Consider the following 17974-nt stretch of genomic DNA (forward strand, 5'->3'; position numbering starts at 1 on the left):
TTACAATAGGTAGGTAGTTCTGTTTTGGATTCTTCTTGAGGTGACCCTTAAGGTAGCCCCAAAGAGCCAAAATTGATCTGAAACACCACTTGCCATTGGGAAGCAAAGACAGAATGGGGAATAGGTTCTACGCTGGGCTTGTTTGGTGCACCTTTCTCAAGTTAAAATTAATAATAAGAAAATAGAAGTAAAAATATGTTTCTCCTAACTCTTAAACAATAAATTTTTTCAACTTATTTAAATTATTTTTACTTTATAAGATATAAGAAAAGAAGAATATATATCAAACACTATAATGCAAATTTTTTAAATTTAAAATATATATATATATATATATAAGCAACTCTATAAGCTACCAAACAGGACCACTCTACTTCACAGAGATGGGCATACCACACCACTCATCAAATCTGGCATAGGTTGACTAAAAAACAAATCTAGTATAGTCATGATTTTTGGTTCCAAATTGAGTTCTCACCAACTTGTTAGTGATTGTGGGGGCTAGCATTGCTAGTTTGTCGAGACATACTGATGACCCACATGTTAAAAGCATACAAAGCCATCATTAAAGGCACAAACCCAATGAAGAAAACAAAAACAAGAAAACAAAAGCAAAGATCATAATCAAAACTCAAAACACTGGGTTTTTATTTTTGGGTACATTAAAAGCCCGTGGCTTGTTGAGGAAAGTATCGTATATAGTAAGGCTTCTCTCTTTAATCTCCTGATTAGCTCCAATTGATTACATACTTTTGTATCTCCAATTGATTACATACTTTTGTATCACCAAGATAATAATGTATATCTAATATGAATAATATTGGGCAAATATATCAGATATAATAAAACAAACTACATGGCATATATGATTTTTATGTCTATAATTAGATATAATGAGCTTAGAGTGAAACAAGAACTGGGTAATTAGCTTAATTGACCTTGGGTCTTCTGGGAACTTTTTTCTTTTTTCTTCTTTTTTTTTTTTTTTTTGAGCTTACATGTTCTTTGGCCTATTCTATTTTTAGACTTCATTTTTCTTGAGCTGGGGGTCTGACAAAAGAAATATAGCATCAATAGGTGCTTGATAAGTCTCTCACCTGTAGTTGTAAAAAGTTTTGATGTCATTGCACTAAAGTTTCTGAATTTGACCAAGGTGTTGTCTTCTCTTGGCTACAGTCTTCCATAAAGTCTTGCTGGGGAGAAACTGATTCTTGGTGTATTATTATCAGGTTTAGTTTTTCTGATATCGATATATTTTGGTATATCAGTTAAAATAAAATTTATATATTTTTTGATCGGTAAAAGAAAGACTTTTATTGATGAAACCAAAATGATACATATAAGAAAAACATCAATAAAAAAGGCAAGAGCAAAAAGTATCAAAGTGAAACTTCTAAATCCTAACTAGGTTGGTACCAAGAAAACCACACAATCTGCTAACTCAGGCCAAGAGAGTTGGTGAGGAACCAACACACAACACTGCAACAGTCACACTATGCAGCTTCTAAAATAAAATCTATATATGTATTGGTTGGTATCTAATAGGTATAGATTCATCACCGATACTGCTGTGATACAGTTAGTTTTAGTTGCTATAAAACCTTCTTTTTTATTATTTTTTATTTTTTGTTATGGTTAATGATTTTAAAAAATTTATGATTACAACACCTAATTTTCAATGTGCACCGCTCAATACTCCTAATACTATTATGCCACTACTAATACATCCCAATACTACATTTTAAAACCATGGTTGGGTCTTAATACTGTTATAGGGGAGAAGCTCACAGCCTAGAGGTTCCAATGATGGTTGGGATGTAATGGCACAGATTTGTGAAAAAGTTAGTTTGGCTTCACAAAAGGTTGGTCTTTTGAGTGTTTTATTTTTTCCAGAGCTACCCTTCAAAAGCACCAGTTTAGGTAATTGGGTTGGTTGATTTGGAAAAGCTACTGAGTATATAAGTAGGTCTTCCTCATTTTAATTAATTAATTGATGTGTCTGGTCCATCTTGGAATTAATGTTTGATGAAGCTTCAGGTGATAATGGTATTTTTTTATGGAGTTGTGAAGAAATGGCTTTATAAAAACAAATAAAAATATGCATTAATATTTTTTCCGTTCACAAGATTAATTGAAAATTTTTAGAAAAAAAAATCCTACTTTTTCATGAAATTTTCATTGAATCCTACTAACCCATAATAGTATTAATAAAATCCAACCAAAAATTTGTGAAAAAAATTAGGGTTTATTTTATATTTTCTCAAGATTAACTGGTTATTTCATGGAAAATGGAGGGAAAGTGCCATGTGGTGAGCCCAGAGGTGTGCACATGGCTTCTCTTATTTCCAAGTTTTGAGGCTCTAAACAGATACAGAGGGAAGCCAGGGTTTTGGGTTTTTCAAGGGGAATCAGGTGCAGAGAGAGAGGAAGACCGGCCTGATAACAAAAACCAACAGTGGTGAGAGGATTGGGAACTGTGACATTACAACCAACCTAGCAATTTAGTTCGAATGCTAGTCCAATTATTTTAACATTATACCCCCATTCCCTCTCTTTCTCAACTTGCTCCCTCTTTCCAAACAAGTTCATCTTTATCTCTATTTCCCCCACATCTCTTAAGCACAGTACACCTTAGATTCAAACAGGGTTTTTTCTTCCTCTTTCTTTTTCATTTTCCCTCCTGGCTTCTGAGCAAGAAAAGTAGTGGGGATTGCTAGTTTGAAAGGTGGTTAGTACTATGCTCTTTCATCTTCTGTTTTTTCAATCCAGAAGATAAGCATTTTTTATTTTTTTTTAATAAATCCAGAAGATATACTTTTTGTGTGCTAGTAATCTGTTTCTTCATATACTTCTCCAAATCTGTAATTTAAAGTTTTATTTATTTATTTTCTTTTGCATTTTTCATAGTCCATGAATTTGAAAGACTCATTTGAGTGTCAAATGGCTTGTTCTATGTGTTTCTTTGCAGTTCTTGTTACATTTCTAGTCTGTCTCTGTACTGCTTTTTCGGGTTGTGGGTTCTTATTACCTCTTATCTTCACAATTTTCTTTGTTGTTTTATCTTCTGCTTTCTTTACTTTCTCAAAAAACAAACCATTGCTTATGGAAACATCAGTGGAACCAAAACTAGAGCCTGAAAGTGAGACTACCACACAACCTAAGGACTCCCAAGAAGCTGAAATAGTGCTAAGTCAGCTTGATGGTAACATGGTGAGACCAATGGACTCATTTTCAGAAAATGAAAGCATTGATCAGCCATCTATAACTGATCAAGATTCTGAGGAAGAACAAGAAACCAGCCCAGATTGGAGCAACGATTCGATTTCCGACGAGGAAAGCCTCATTGAAATTGCACTGCCAAGTGGGCACTATGTTGGTGGTCCTAATAAGAAAGAAGAGCCAAAGTTCAATTTGCAGCAGAAATTTTCAGACTTCTCTCTGATGGAAATCCTAGGAGACATTAATGAGATGAATGAGGAAGATAACTTGATAGAGATTGACATATCCATGGGCTCCATCAAGTGTTCAAGGTTTGAAATCGAAGCATGATCAGTTGCTCTCTCTTTTCTTTTCTTTTTTTTTTTTTTTTTTTTGGTGGATTTGGTTTTGTTTTTAATTAAGATTAGGGTTTATTAGGGTATATCTGGACCCTTATATTCTTTACTCTTTTTGGTGTTATGGGAGCAGTGAATTGTGAAGATTCTGCCCTTTCATTGACCTTGCCCTAACACAAACCTTGGATACCCTTTAAAGCACTTGTAGTATGGCTCTTTATCTTCTTTTAAAGTTTAAAGGCTATGGGCAAATAAAAAATAAAATAAAAATACATGGAATTCCACTTACATTTCCTTATCACTAATCTTTCTTTGGGGAAAAAATTCATAGTTTGACTCATGTAACAAACTAAATCTTGATCTTTTTTTAATTTCTTCTATTTTAAACTTAATATTTGAATTAAATGTCAATCTCAATCATCCGTGCACCTTTGTTACCTTGATTAACGAGGAAAATTTGTGTTAATTCTAAATTTGAACTTGATCAGACTACCAACATTTATAAACCATTCATTAAATCAAAACCAACAATCATGATGGTATTAAACCCACCACTCATTTCTCTTCCACACTGCCACCCTCCACCCCCTCGCTATCCTTTCCCCCCGCCATACTACCACCATTTATAAACCATTCATTAAATCAAAACCAACAATCATGATGGCATTAAACCCACCACTCATTTCTCTTCCACACTGCCACCCTCCACCGGATACAATATCACTGCTGTGCGTGAACAGTGACTGTTGTGCAGTCCGTGAAACTCATTTCAAGTCCTATTTTAATGATCTAAACCGTTAAAAATTTTAAAAATATCGAGAACAATATAACTGTAAAAAATTAAGTTAATCGGCTATCAATAACCTATTCATCAAATAACATTTGTATTTAGTTTGATACATACATATTTACTTTTTTTTATATAAAGATATTATTTGATGAACAGGTTATTGATATCCGATCAACTTAATTTTTTAAAAGTATATTGTTCTCGATATTTTTTAAATTTTTAACAGTTAGGATCATCAAAATAGGATCCGCAATGAGTGCCACGAGCCGCACAATAGTTGTGCTTTATGCACAACAGTGACATTGGCTCCACCCCCACCCCCACACCCCCATGCTACCCCCCTCCATTACCCCACCATCCCTATTTCTCTTTCCCCCCATCACCCATCAGTTGATGTGTTCCGCAATGTCTCGTACGTTAATGGACAAGATCCTATCACTCCACATTTACCCGTAATATCATTATGAGCCCTGCTGGAGACCCCCAGCAGGGAAGGACCCCCAGCACCCCCACCTCCACGTGGGGGGCTGGCAATGGAAGGAAAATCAAAAAAAAAAAAAAAAAAAAAAAAAAATTATTTTGGACCAATCAGGAGAGACCCCCAGTACCCCCACTGGGGGTCTCATGCATTTTCCTATCATTATATTTAACATTTTGCCATGAATTAGATTTGAACTTCGAAGTTTATTAAAGATTCAACTTCTTAAGGGTCACCTCTATGGTTGTTTATCTAGAGTTAAATTTCTTACGGGTAGCTATTTGTTGGGGCTCAAAACGAGTTGAGTTGAGTTGAGTTAGGTTGAGTTGAGTTGTAAGTTATATAAACTTGATTTGTTTACCTTAATAATTTCCAATGTATGTTCAAGTATGGGTTGTTTATTTACCTTTCAAGCTGATCAGAAGAAATTTTAATCGAGCCAATAATGAACCAGGCTCGAGTAGTTGGTTTTGCATCGTGTATATAAGTTTATCAAGCCAAATAGTTCCTCGTCCAAACTTGATTAAAACTTAATGAGTTTTAAATAGTGTTAAAGAGAGATTTTTTTTTTTTATATAATGATTTGATCTCAAAGAAACATTTAACAAATTAATTAAAGAACATTTGAAAGATGAAAAGTTAGAATTACCGATATGAGAAATCCGAAGCCCTTGCCCATTCCCTAGTGAAACGCACGACCTCTGGAATTGAAATTTCAAGAGAAATCAGTAGGATTAGTTGAATTTGAATTTTGAGAAGAAAGAATAAAGATTTATATCAACCAAAAAATTAAATTGGATGTGAAATCGAAGGAATGTAATTTGAACAATCTAATTTGACGGAGATTGAATTTGATGAGCAAAATTCATACGAGAATTTCCAGGTTTGGTTGAGATTGAAGGAGATGAAGTTGCCATTGTTGAATGCTCTGTTAGGGTTCTCATCCTCTGAAAATGAAAAAGAAAGAATAGAGGATCAATTTCATGGCCCAATAAAAAAAAGTAGCAAAGCTCAATTAGTAACGAAGATTAGAGCCCAAAGAGAAAGCCCAATAAAAGTTAGAACCCATGTGTGCACTCACATCCATGGAAAATCATCCACTTATAAAGCCGTCATTGGAGATGTGTGTCATCTTTTTAGTTTTTTGATTTTTTTAGTTATTTTAGTTTGGAGTTAAAAACTCTCGTTTGGAATGAATTTTTTTAACTTTTGTCAGAGAAAAAATAAAATGATTATAGTTTGGATGTGACATTTTATCTTATTTGTTTTTTATCCTATTTTATCTTTTTATGATTAAAATAGTCAAAAAAAACCATGCCAAACATAGCCAAAATTTATTTAGCAATGATTTTTTAGTGTATTTTTTTTGTTTAAAGTATGAGTCATCATATTTTGATTTTGAATGAAATTATTACAAAAGATGACTTTCTTATGTACAAAAAAAAAAAAAAAAAAAAAATTGTATAAATATTATATTTGTATACATTGATGTTCACATTTTTGAATTATAACACATGATGTTGAAGTAAATATTTTTAGGTTTTTGATAGCATGAGTGCCCTAAAAATCCCAATTACGTCTGAGGCTTTGGTGCTGGAGGAAGCCAATGTCCTTCTAGCTTAGAACTACAACTTCTAAAAAGGTCTATAAAGTAAGAATCTTGAAACCCCATAATCACCCGGGTAAATTGTTATATATAAGTATAAATTCCTTACTAAAAAATTTCCACCTGAACATTGAAAAGGCTATGTCATACCAATATAACTTTAAAATTTAAATAAAAACAATTACATAATATTTGTATATAAAATGATATGTCTGTATTTAAACTTATCTATTTAAAAAATATTTAATTATAAAAATACTACTATCACATTATTCTAATAACAAATTCTTTATAGTATAAATACTAAAATCTTTGAGCATCTCATTAAGAAGCGAAACGGTTCAAATTTTGCTATAAGCTAGACTTTTTCAAGATTTTGGGTTAAAATAGTCAATAAAGATAAAATAGCTTAAAATAGTCAATGAGACAAAATATTATATTTAAATCATAACCATTTCATTTTTTCTCTCACAACCATCAAATTAACTACAAAAAAAAAATGGTCGACTATTTTTCCATACAAAACTTTTTTAGTCAAATAGCAAAAAAGATAACTAAAGTAGTCAACTTCCCAAACGAGTCCATAAGAGTAGCGATTTATTAGAAGAAAAAATTTATATTTTTTTTAGTAGATATTTATTCTATAAATAAAAAATTATTTTTTTATATTAAATGAAATGTTAAAAAAATATTTTATCTCTTTTGCAAATAGTAACGCTTTTATCAATCATAAAATTAAATAAAAAAAGAAATGATATATAAACTTACTTTTTAGACTCATTCTATTAAAATATTTAAGTCAATTCTCTCTCTCATTTATTATCTAATCATTAATCTTATTGATACATCACTAAACATAGGGTTGTTTTGGGAAGTTGGTAAAAAATTAGCTTTTGACTTTTTACCAAGTTTTTTGGCTTTTTTGGAAGTGATTTGGGAAGTTGGTAAAAAGCTGACTTTTTGCTTTTTAGTTTAATATTTATTTATGGTGTCAAATCAAATTAAAATGACCAAAATACCCTTACCCAATATAAGAGATTTATTTTTTTATTTTTTTTCATAGGTCATAATTTGTAATTTTAAGACTGCGTTTTTGACACTTTCCAAAAAAATTTTGTTACATTTTTGGCAGCCACATTTCCCAAAATGGCACCTAGAAAGTAAGTGTAATTTTTGAGCCTAAATAGTAATACTCAGCAAGAAAATTACCATTCAAATGGAATTTTTAAAAATTATTATACTATAATAAAAAAAAATTATGAATTTAATTATTAATATTTATAATAATATGTAATTCTCCCTTGACAAATTTAAAAAAGAAAAGAATAAAATAAAATGTAAATTTTATATAATTTTTTACACTTTTTTCTTCTTCCTTTTTTTTTTTTTTTTTTTTTTTTTAAATTCCTTCTCAAATTTTAATCAGAAGAACCAGTCATCGGGAAAAGGGAGAAGAAGGAGTTGGCAAGTTTGGAGGCACATCGCTGTCCACGTGGCTTTATCTGATAAGACATCTTAAGCCAGGCTGGCTGGTGTGTTTTTTTCCTTTTTGGTCACTTACGTTCCTGCCGACACTTTAATGGGTCCCACAAAGTTTAACCCCCCACATGCATAATATAATGCTTCATATTTTTCAATCCAATAAATAAATAAATAAACAAATTAAAAAATCAATAATTAAGAAAAAGATCTAACCATGCCCTTAACAATAATTAGTGACGAGAAACGACAATGTGATTGTTGGTACAACCATATTGTATTTGTTAAATCATCATTCATTTATCAATTATATAGATTTTGAGGGTTGGTGTACAGCATTAAATTACTCCAATTAACAAAATACAAAATTTATCCCTTTTTTTTCTTCTTTCTTTTAATAATTTTCACTTGTGTGGAATAATTTAAATAAATATATTTTTTTAATTTTTTAATAAAATATGTGTAAAAAAATAAAAAAAAATGATGTAACCGAAATAAATGTATTTATTTAAAAGATACCAAACAAACTCAAATAGTAGTCATAGCTTCCTTTGGAATGTCTTAACTTTACTCTTGTTCAACTTACATTACATTTTAATTTTTTTATAATTTGTTAAGTTCAATTTGATTAAAGATGATTTGAAATGAACTTAAAAAATAAATTAATTAAAATTAAACATATTCTTTAAAATTGATATTTAGAACCAAGCATAAATAACTCACTATTTAACTAGATTTTATTTTAATAACAATTAGATTATTTGAAATAGCTGCGTAAAAACTATAAGGTCATTCATGTATTGATAGAATGTTTTAACATTAAAGTTCTTTTTAAAGCTATGTTTGGTTTTGGCTTTTTGACTAAAAAACACAAAAGATAAAATTGGCTACATAAACCAGCAAGACAAAATTTCATATCCAAATCATAATCATTATATTTTTTCTCTCACAAATTCAAAAAAGCCAAAAATAAAAACCAATCGAGACTAAAAAAGTCAGGCTAAAATAGTTAAAAACCAGACTATTTTAGCTCTTCTCAAACGAAGACTAATGTTTTTTTGCTATATTGTTACTGAAAATATGTTGGGTAATAGTAGGTAAAAAAATAAAAAATTAAAACTAATTTTTGATTGGTAGAATTGAGTAAAAAAGTCTACCAAACCAAACTATAATTCTTTACAGATAGAACAATTATTAAAACTTTTCTTTAATTTAATTTAATTTATTTTTAAATTATACTAGCAAGATGATGAAGTATGAACAATCAAAAAGACAGTCTGTCAAACACTTAATACATCAAATAGAAGAGGACCCAGTATCCATTACAAGTAGTGGATACAGATATAGTCCAATTGAGTATTAATCAAGTGATGTATTATGCTGTGAAAAGCCACTAGTTATATAATTGGGGGTCCACATCTTGGGCCTTGCCCACTATTCTCACAAGCTAAAAATTGTGTATTGAGTTCTAGAAAAAAGTGAATTGAAATTTTGATTGTGAATTTTTTATTTTTTATTTTGTGGTGGATGTTTGGACTTCTAGGGGCTCAACTACAACTTGAAAAGTAAATACTTGTGTTCTATTTTATTTTATTAATTCAATATCAATAATTTTAAGATGATAATTTGTTTATCATTTTATGTATTAATATTGATTTAATAGATGTTGTTATTAGGACAAATTACATTGATAATACCTATATTTTGGTCCTTGTAATTCTAATTAACTTAATTTTGATCCTGAATTTATGACTTTATCGCAATTTAGGCCAATTTCTTACAATTATTAGCATTTTTTAATGAAAAATATACACATAAGTGATATATGACATACTTTTAGAGGTAAATTATAAACTTATTCAATTCGGTGAGTTAATCTCAACCAATTTAGTAATTATTTCTATAAAAAAATACTAATAAATTTATCAATTGAACTAAATTAATATAAAATTTAAAATTAAAGATTAAAATTAACCAATTAAAAATATAGAAATTATTGGTATGATTTTCTCAGTTTGTTATCAATATATTGTTGGCTATAAGACAATGATAGACATGATAAACAATTATTATAATAATTAATTCAATAATGGTGAAAAAGTGATGCTCTCTCACCTACACTCACCACTAATGAAAGCAAAGCTAGAATTAGGAGAATTTACTAGTTAAGTTAGTTGGCACTTTTAACAAAGAAAATGAGATTTATTGTCCAATAAATTTTAGGACAAATTACAAATACCTCCTTCGAGATTTGGTAAAAATACAGATCTCTCTCTGAGGTTTGAGAAATTATAAATTGCCCCATGATGGTCAAATTTTCATAACAAATTAGGAGAAATCAAGGGGAATCTGTATGAAAATAAAAACCTCAGGGGGCAATTTGTTATGGAAATATAAACCTCAGGGGATGACATGTAATTTCTCAAACTTCATGGGGGAATCTGTATTTTCACCAAACCTCAAGGGAGGTATTTGTAATTTGCCCTAAATTTTATCGCTTTTCACTCTTAGTTTTATGTGTATTCTTAATGCTAGAGTAACCACAACCTATGATATGATATCTTATATAATATTAATCAAATTACTTTTTTTTCCCATCAATTATTTCAATGAATAAAAATTTTAATAGTTAAAGTATTGGTAATAAAAGAAAAATCTAAAAGTGAAAAGACTAAGAATATCTCTAATGATAAATGCTATTACAACATCTCCAAATGCATGTTATAATATCAAATTGTCAAATCATAGCAATAGTATTCCAAGGGTACAAAGTCATTTTGACAAATTCCAACCGAAGCTGAGGGTGGACAAATGCATTGGTTGGTCGACTGACCGGACGATTGGGTGGTCAACTAGTGGATGAAATTTTGTTGAGTTTTGTAAAAGAAAAAACTTGTTGATCGCAATTGGTTTGCTGGAAAGGATGAGCAAGGAAGGGAGGAAGAATGGAAATGAAGGAAATAATTGATTTTGAGTGAATCGGCACATTTGAAATTTGCCAAATTTAACAGTTCTAGTGGCAAACTATTGGAGAACCACTTTTGCACCGAAGCTACTATATTGTACTTGTTTGGCACAGCATATAAGTAGGTTATAACAACTTTTAGCTTAGATTAAACTATTTTAGAGTGTTTGGCACAGCTTATCAATACAACTTATAGCTTATGTTAAACTATTTTTAGCTTATTTTCCAAAGTCGCTCCTGGGGTGCTTATAAAAATCGACTTAAGCGGGCAGCTGGTAAAGGGGGCTCAAATTACTTAAATGCCCTCGTCGATACCCAACTATTACCAAAAACCCAATTATATAAATCCCATTTTGCAAAACACTGTTCATTGCTCACTTGAGAGAGAGATAGAGGCAATTTCTGGCGAGAGCGAGAAAGCTTGATGGGCGATTTCTGGTAACAATAGTCATCTTTTCATTTTCTTCTCCTTTTTGGGATCGCGAAACTTGAAGATCGGATCGAGCGCTCTTGTACTCGAACCCTAGTACCTTACCTATCTCCGACGAATGAAGGTTCTTTCGAATTTTACACCATTTTTCAACACCCACAGTGATGACGATTCGTTTTCTCACCTGTTTTCAGTCTTGTTTTCCATCACAGATGATATAAACAATTTGAGAGAGAGAGAGAGAGTTAAGACTTCGATCTAAAGAGTTTTTTGGCGAAATCAGAAGGTAACCATAAGAGGTGAGATTTTGATGTTTTGATTCAAAATTCTAAATCTATTTTCTATTTTGATTTTCCATTTGTTTTTTGTTTTCGTTTTTTCAGTGAATTTGAGAAGAGTTTGGCTAGATAAAGAAAGATCTGGACGTTTGGATTCATTGCGAAGCAAAGATTTGTGTGATTTGATGTGGTTTTTGTCCTAAAAAGTCGTTCCGATTGAACACGGTGGATCGACCTTCCGCCGTCGCGATCCCACCCCGTATTGCCACGACTTTTCGTCGGAACTAGGATTTTCAGTATTTTTTTTAATTAAAAAAAATAAATAATAATAATAATAATAATAATAATAATAATAATAATAATAATAATAATAATAATAAAGCATTTTAAGCCTTTAATGAAATAAATTTAAAAAATATTAATTGGCATTTGTAACAATTTTTAATAAATTTAAAAAAATATCAATTAACTCACTTCTAATTTGAAAAAATAAATTAAAAATATTAATTGGTATTTGTAATAATTTTTAATTTTTAATAAATTAAAAAATATCAATTAATTGGTATTTCAGCATTTTTCAAAATTTTCTCAAGATCAATCTCACTATACATGCATCACTTTTAATTTGAAAAAATAAACTATAAACTAAAGAAACTAAAATAAAATTAAGAAAAAAAAAATTAAGAGCAGAAAAGAAAAAAAAAAAAAGAAATAGGGAAAGGAGAGAATAAAAAATACTTAAGAGAAAAAAAAAAAAGAGAGAGAATAAAAAATAAAATAAAATTAAGGAATTTTTTTTTTTTTTTTTAAAAAAGAGGCAAAAATGACATTACACAGCAAAAAATTATTTTACAGCTTATTCAACCAAACACTACTATACTGATTAAATCCATAATCCCACAGTTACACCAAACAAGTTAACGGCTTATGTTTAAAACTATAAGTTATAATCTGTTAAACTATAATTTATAATCACTTTCCCACAGCTGTATCAAACGGGGCCATTACAGTTTTGACAGCTCCAATTATGGGTGCTCGAGGTTTGGTTGCGGCCGGAGAACCTTCAATCCGCCATCTGTCCGCTGGATTGGCGGATTAAAAAAAATCAATTTGCATCCGTCCATCGGATTGGTAGATGTGGATTGAGCGGATTGGCGGATAGATGCGAATTGGTTTAGCGGTTTAAACTTTTACAAATTTTAAATATAATACAACTTGTCAACATTTTTTTTGGAATAACAATCCAACTCAATATAATCAAAAGATTATCAAGTAAATTGTCAAATACCAATAATAAATACATATAAGAGAACCATGCATTATCAAAACTATTTCATTATTTTTTTTTATTCAAAAACTATTTAATTTGATTTAAAAAAAAAAATAACAAAATTAAGTCTTATATTTTCCACACAAAAATACGAAATATCAACATTTGTCATTTGTTAAAAGGATTTTCAAATTGAAAACACAACATAATATCTTTTTTTTTTTTCAACTGAAAACACAAACAGAATATCTAAACAAATTAAAAATACAAAGTCTTACAAATTATTAGGAGTACTTGGAGTTTAGCGGTTCGATTGCGGTTAAAAGAATTTTAAATTTGTCATCCGTCTAAAATTAGACAAATTAAAAGAAATCAAACCATAATCGTCTACTTATCATCATGTATCCTTTCAAAATGTGACAAATCAATTTAATCAAATCAAATTGAATGAATTGAAATATTCGTTACACATTTCTAGCTCCAATAACAAAGCATTAAAGATGCTCTAATAAGTATAAAAAGGAGATGGTAAAGACTCAAGCACTTGGCCTCTATAGTGAGTACAGAATGTCTTGATCAACAAGGTAGCCAATTGGTTTTCTACATAAATACATACAAAAACTAAAGATGTGTCCAAAATTGAGTAGGAATCCATAAAAGAATTGAAGAGTAACGTCAAATATTAAAAATTTCTCTTCTAGTTACCAACCAAAGGAGATTAATTTCACCTATTGGAAAAAATTTCTCTCCCTCACACTATAATGGAATGGAGAAGAGGGACCGGGTTGGTGGTTTGGATGACAAATTTAAGGAATGAACAATGAAGCCCCATAAAAATTAGAGAAATATCTCATCCTTCCATTATATTTTTAATGAGGTGATAAATAATATCAATTAATTAATTTTTTTCAAATTCTTCCTTCTATTTTTAAAATTGTTTATCACTTGGTATACCTAGACATAGGGTTATCCGAAAATCTGGACTGATCTGCATACACATAGATGATTTTGCAGACACAATACAAGGGGGATGCGATTTGAAATATGGCATTATTGCGGTTTGCGAGTGGGTTGCGGGTTTTACCCGCACCCGCAAGAACCCGCCCGCACTTAAACTCTTTTTTTTTAAACCTAGACCGTACACATAGATGATTTTGCAGACACAATACAAGGGGGATGCGATTTGAAATATGGCATTATTGCGGTTTGCGAGTGGGTTGCGGGTTTTACCCGCACCCGCAAGAACCCGCCCGCACTTAAACTCTTTTTTTTTAAACCTAGACCGTTGATTTCATTCTTCCTATCCTAGAAGGAGTTCGTGAGTTGCAAATGTTTTTATTTTATTTAATGGGTTTGAATTGGATGAAATTTGACAACAATTTATTATTATTTTATTATTGTATTTTAGATAAATATAAAGGTTAATGAAAAATTACTTTTTAGATAAATTTAGGATTTTGAATGATTTTACTATAATTGTATTGTTAGGTAGTGAATAATTTTGATGATTTAGTTTAAGATTTTGAAAGATTTGCTTGTATTGGTTTATAATTTTATTTAAAAGTTTAAGATTTTAAATGATTTGTTTGTGTTAGGAATTAATTTTGTTGTGTTTTTAATTTTATAAGTTTTAATTCATTAATTATTAATGTTGAGCATTTTAGAAAATGAGGAGAAAATGGTCCAAAATAAATATTTACAATATAGGGGAAAAAAAGCTGAAAATAAATTTTAAAGAAAAAAAATCTAATCCGCAAAACCCCTGCACATCCGTGAATCTTATCTGCACAAATCACAACCCGCATTGTGGATGATTGCGGATTCAATTTTTCTCAAACCGCAAACATACGAGTGGATCTAAATCACAAACCGAACCATTTAAAATCGAACCGCGAGCACCTCTACCACTTGGTGTAATCAGGGGTGAAGAAATAGAAGTTGTAGCAAAATAAAGGGGGAAAAAAAAAATAATATATAGGAAAAAAACGTATCATGATTCCTTTTGAATTTTATTTTATTTTTTTTTAAAAAAAAACCACATAAATGAAATAGAACTTTACAAAAAATATATATAATAATAAAAATCGACACCACTATAAAAAAATTTAAAAAAAAGAAGAAGTTTACAATAAATAAATAATGACACCACTGTACAAATACTTGAAGCGGTCAATTATTCTAATGCTAAATTTAGGGGTGTTTTGAAAAGATGGTTAAAAATTATTTTTTAATTTTTTTAATTTTTTGGTAAGAAAGAGAAGTGGGTAAAAATTGAGAAATGACTTTTAACCCACTTCTCAAAATAGCCTTTAATATTGGTTATTGAATTGTGATTTTGAATCAATTACTAGATTATGATTAGATATTCAAAAAAAAGAAAAAAAAAAAGTGATGGAAAGAATTTGAATCTGACATTTCTTAAAGTTAGAATATATTAAATATATACGAATAATATTAGGGATCATAAAAAAAAATCATAAAATATTTTGAGAAGGTTTTTCATCATTTGATTAATGTGTGGTATTTTATTATATGTGTAATCTAACAGTGGAGAATATTTCATGATCATTTTCATGATATTTTTTTAATGATCTCTAGCATTACTCAATATATATTAATTAACAGCCAATCCATGCTATACACCAGAATTTTATTTTATTTTTTAAAATTAAAATTTTCATTTTTTACGCAAATTAAAATTAAAAATATAACCATCAATAATCAAAACTTTTGGTGGTGCTTTGGGAAGTTGGTAAAAATTGACTTTTGACTTTTTTTAGTCAAAAAAGTTAACTTTTAAGTAACAGCTTAGATAAAAAAAACTAACTTTTTTGACTAAAAAAGATCAAAAACTGATTTTTTACTAACTTGCCAAAGCAAGCCTTAATTGTGCAGAAGAGTGGGGCCCAAAATGCTTTCAACTTGAGTTTGATATCCCATAATTTCTTGAATGAAATCCTTAGATCATCTCCAATGGTTCATCAAACTTGACATCAAATTTAAATTTTGGTGAAAAAGTCACTGCTTCGTGTTCCAACGGTTGCATCAAATCGGTATCAAATTGAGAATTCACCAAAAAATTCATCAAAGTGAGAACAGGCAGCAGCTTTCATTATTTTACTGTGCGTGACCGTTGGGGAGACCAACTGCTCGACCAGTCGATTGACCGGCCGGTCAACGAACCGGTCCACCGATTTCTTTGCAAAAATTTTGATTCAAACAAGTCAAAAGGTTCAAAGAGGTTAAAAAAAAATGCCTTACCGGTCAACCAATCGATTCCTGTTTTGATGCCCACTATTAGAGCAGTCTGTATCAAAATAAAAAAATAAATCTTTTTTAATTTAAATTTAATAAAAAATTTGATAAACGATAAGAGATGCTCTTATATTTTACCTCAAGTAAAGTCTTTAGATCGGGACTGAGGGCTCGCACAGCCTAACTACCCCTTTTTTGTTTTTTTAAAAAAAAAAAATCGTATTTGTGACAATTTCTTTTATATAAAAATGGCAAACCATTTAAGCTAGTAAGAATACATATATACACACACTAACACACTAGTGAGTGGCACTCACAGTCACGTTGTTCCCTCACTTAAAACTTCAAACTTGAAACTTGAAAGTTGAAACCTTCTTCTCTCAGCCGACACAATGCAGCTCTCGCCGGCACTCACCGGAGCTCTAGCTCTCTCGCTCCTCCTCTCTCTCCTCCTCCCCTCCACCACCACTCACGCCCACAACATCACCCGCATCCTCGCCCAACACCCCGACTTCTCCACCTTCAACCACTACCTCACCGTCACCCACCTCGCCGCCGAGATCAACCGCCGCACCACCATCACCGTATGCGCCGTCGACAACGCCGCCATGTCCGACCTCCTCTCCAAACACCTCACTCTCTATACAATCAAAAACGTCCTCTCTCTCCACGTCTTCGCCGACTACTTCGGCGCCAAAAAGCTCCACCAGATCACCAAAGGTTCCACCCTCACCGCCACCATGTTCCAGGCCACCGGCGAAGCTCCCGGCACCTCCGGCTACGTCAACATCACCGATCTCAAAGGCGGGAAAGTGGGTTTCGGAGCCGTAGACAATGGTGGAAAACTCAGCTCCACGTTTGTCAAATCGATCGAAGAACACCCTTATAACATCTCTGTGATTCAAGTCAGTCAGATCTTGAATTCAGCGGAGGCCGAAGCTCCGATTCCTGGACCATCCCAGCTCAATTTGACAGTTCTAATGGCGAAACAGGGCTGTAAATCGTTCGCAGATCTATTGAAATCCTCAGGAGCCGAATCAACATTCAATGAAAATCTCGATGGTGGGTTAACTGTGTTCTGCCCGAGTGACTCTATTCTCAATTCATTCATGCCCAAGTACAAGAACTTGACAGCGGCCGGAAAAGTATCGTTGCTGTTATATCACGGCGTTCCGGTGTACCAATCGATGCAGACATTGAAATCGAAAAATGGGTTGATGAACACTTTGGCGACTGATGGAGCAAACAAGTATGATTTCACAGTGCAGACCAGTGGCGAAGATGTGACGTTGAAGACGAAGGTGGTTACGGCGGCGGTGACGGGGACGTTGGTGGATGAAGAGCCGTTGGTGGTGTATAAGATTGACAAGGTGTTGGAACCCAGTGAGTTGTTTAAGGCGGCGGCGGCGGCGCCAGCTCCGAAGGAGACGGCGCAAGCCACGGCGCCGGGGCCGGATGCTCCGGCGGACGCAGCGGCGGACCAAACCGCCAGTGATAGTGGGCGTGGGAGATTTTCCGGCATGTTGGTTATGGTGGTTTTGAGTTTGTGGATGGGAGTGGGGTTGATTTAGTGGGTCGGGTCATGGGTTTGATGGGATGCTCTATATGGTGTGAAATGGTCCCAAATTGCATAGAAAGGAAATTTGTTTTTTTGTTGTTGTTGTTTTTTTTTTTTTTTTTACTTGTCAAAAGATGATAATAATGAGTCACTTTATGGGGTTTTGTTTTTTTTTTCTTTCTTCAATTTGATTTGTAATTATTTGTTTGTATACATGATGCCATTGTGTGATGCACATTTTAATTTTGAGTCCTGCTACAGACCCCCACTGGGGGTCGACCCCCAGTGACGTGGCGAACAGCCATTCGCCA

The 17974-nt window shown here is 31.8% G+C and overlaps 1 protein-coding gene and 1 long non-coding RNA gene across 2 annotated transcripts; both read left to right on the top strand.

The window, feature by feature from the left end:
* The first annotated feature begins 586 nt into the window (after positions 1–586).
* Positions 587–3168, top strand: LOC114313609 (uncharacterized). The gene is made up of 3 exons (XR_014338602.1): positions 587–701; positions 1776–1862; positions 3116–3168. It is a non-coding gene; the product is annotated as an uncharacterized LOC114313609 (long non-coding RNA).
* A 13101-nt stretch (positions 3169–16269) lies between these two features.
* Positions 16270–17906, top strand: LOC114313608 (fasciclin-like arabinogalactan protein 2). Its single transcript, XM_028260004.2, has one exon. The coding sequence runs from the start codon at positions 16498–16500 to the stop codon at positions 17674–17676; it is 1179 nt and encodes a 392-aa protein (XP_028115805.2). The 5' UTR covers positions 16270–16497; the 3' UTR covers positions 17677–17906.
* Positions 17907–17974: the final 68 nt, after the last annotated feature.

The sequence above is a fragment of the Camellia sinensis genome, chromosome 8, assembly GCF_055761805.1.
Source record: "Camellia sinensis isolate YWXY chromosome 8, ASM5576180v1, whole genome shotgun sequence".
NCBI classification, from domain to species: Eukaryota; Viridiplantae; Streptophyta; class Magnoliopsida; order Ericales; family Theaceae; genus Camellia; species Camellia sinensis.

Excerpts from the sequence above, each read along its gene's own strand:
- LOC114313608 (XM_028260004.2), top strand. The coding sequence starts at position 16,498 with ATGCAGCTCTCGCCGGCACTCACCGGAGCTCTAGCTCTCTCGCTCCTC.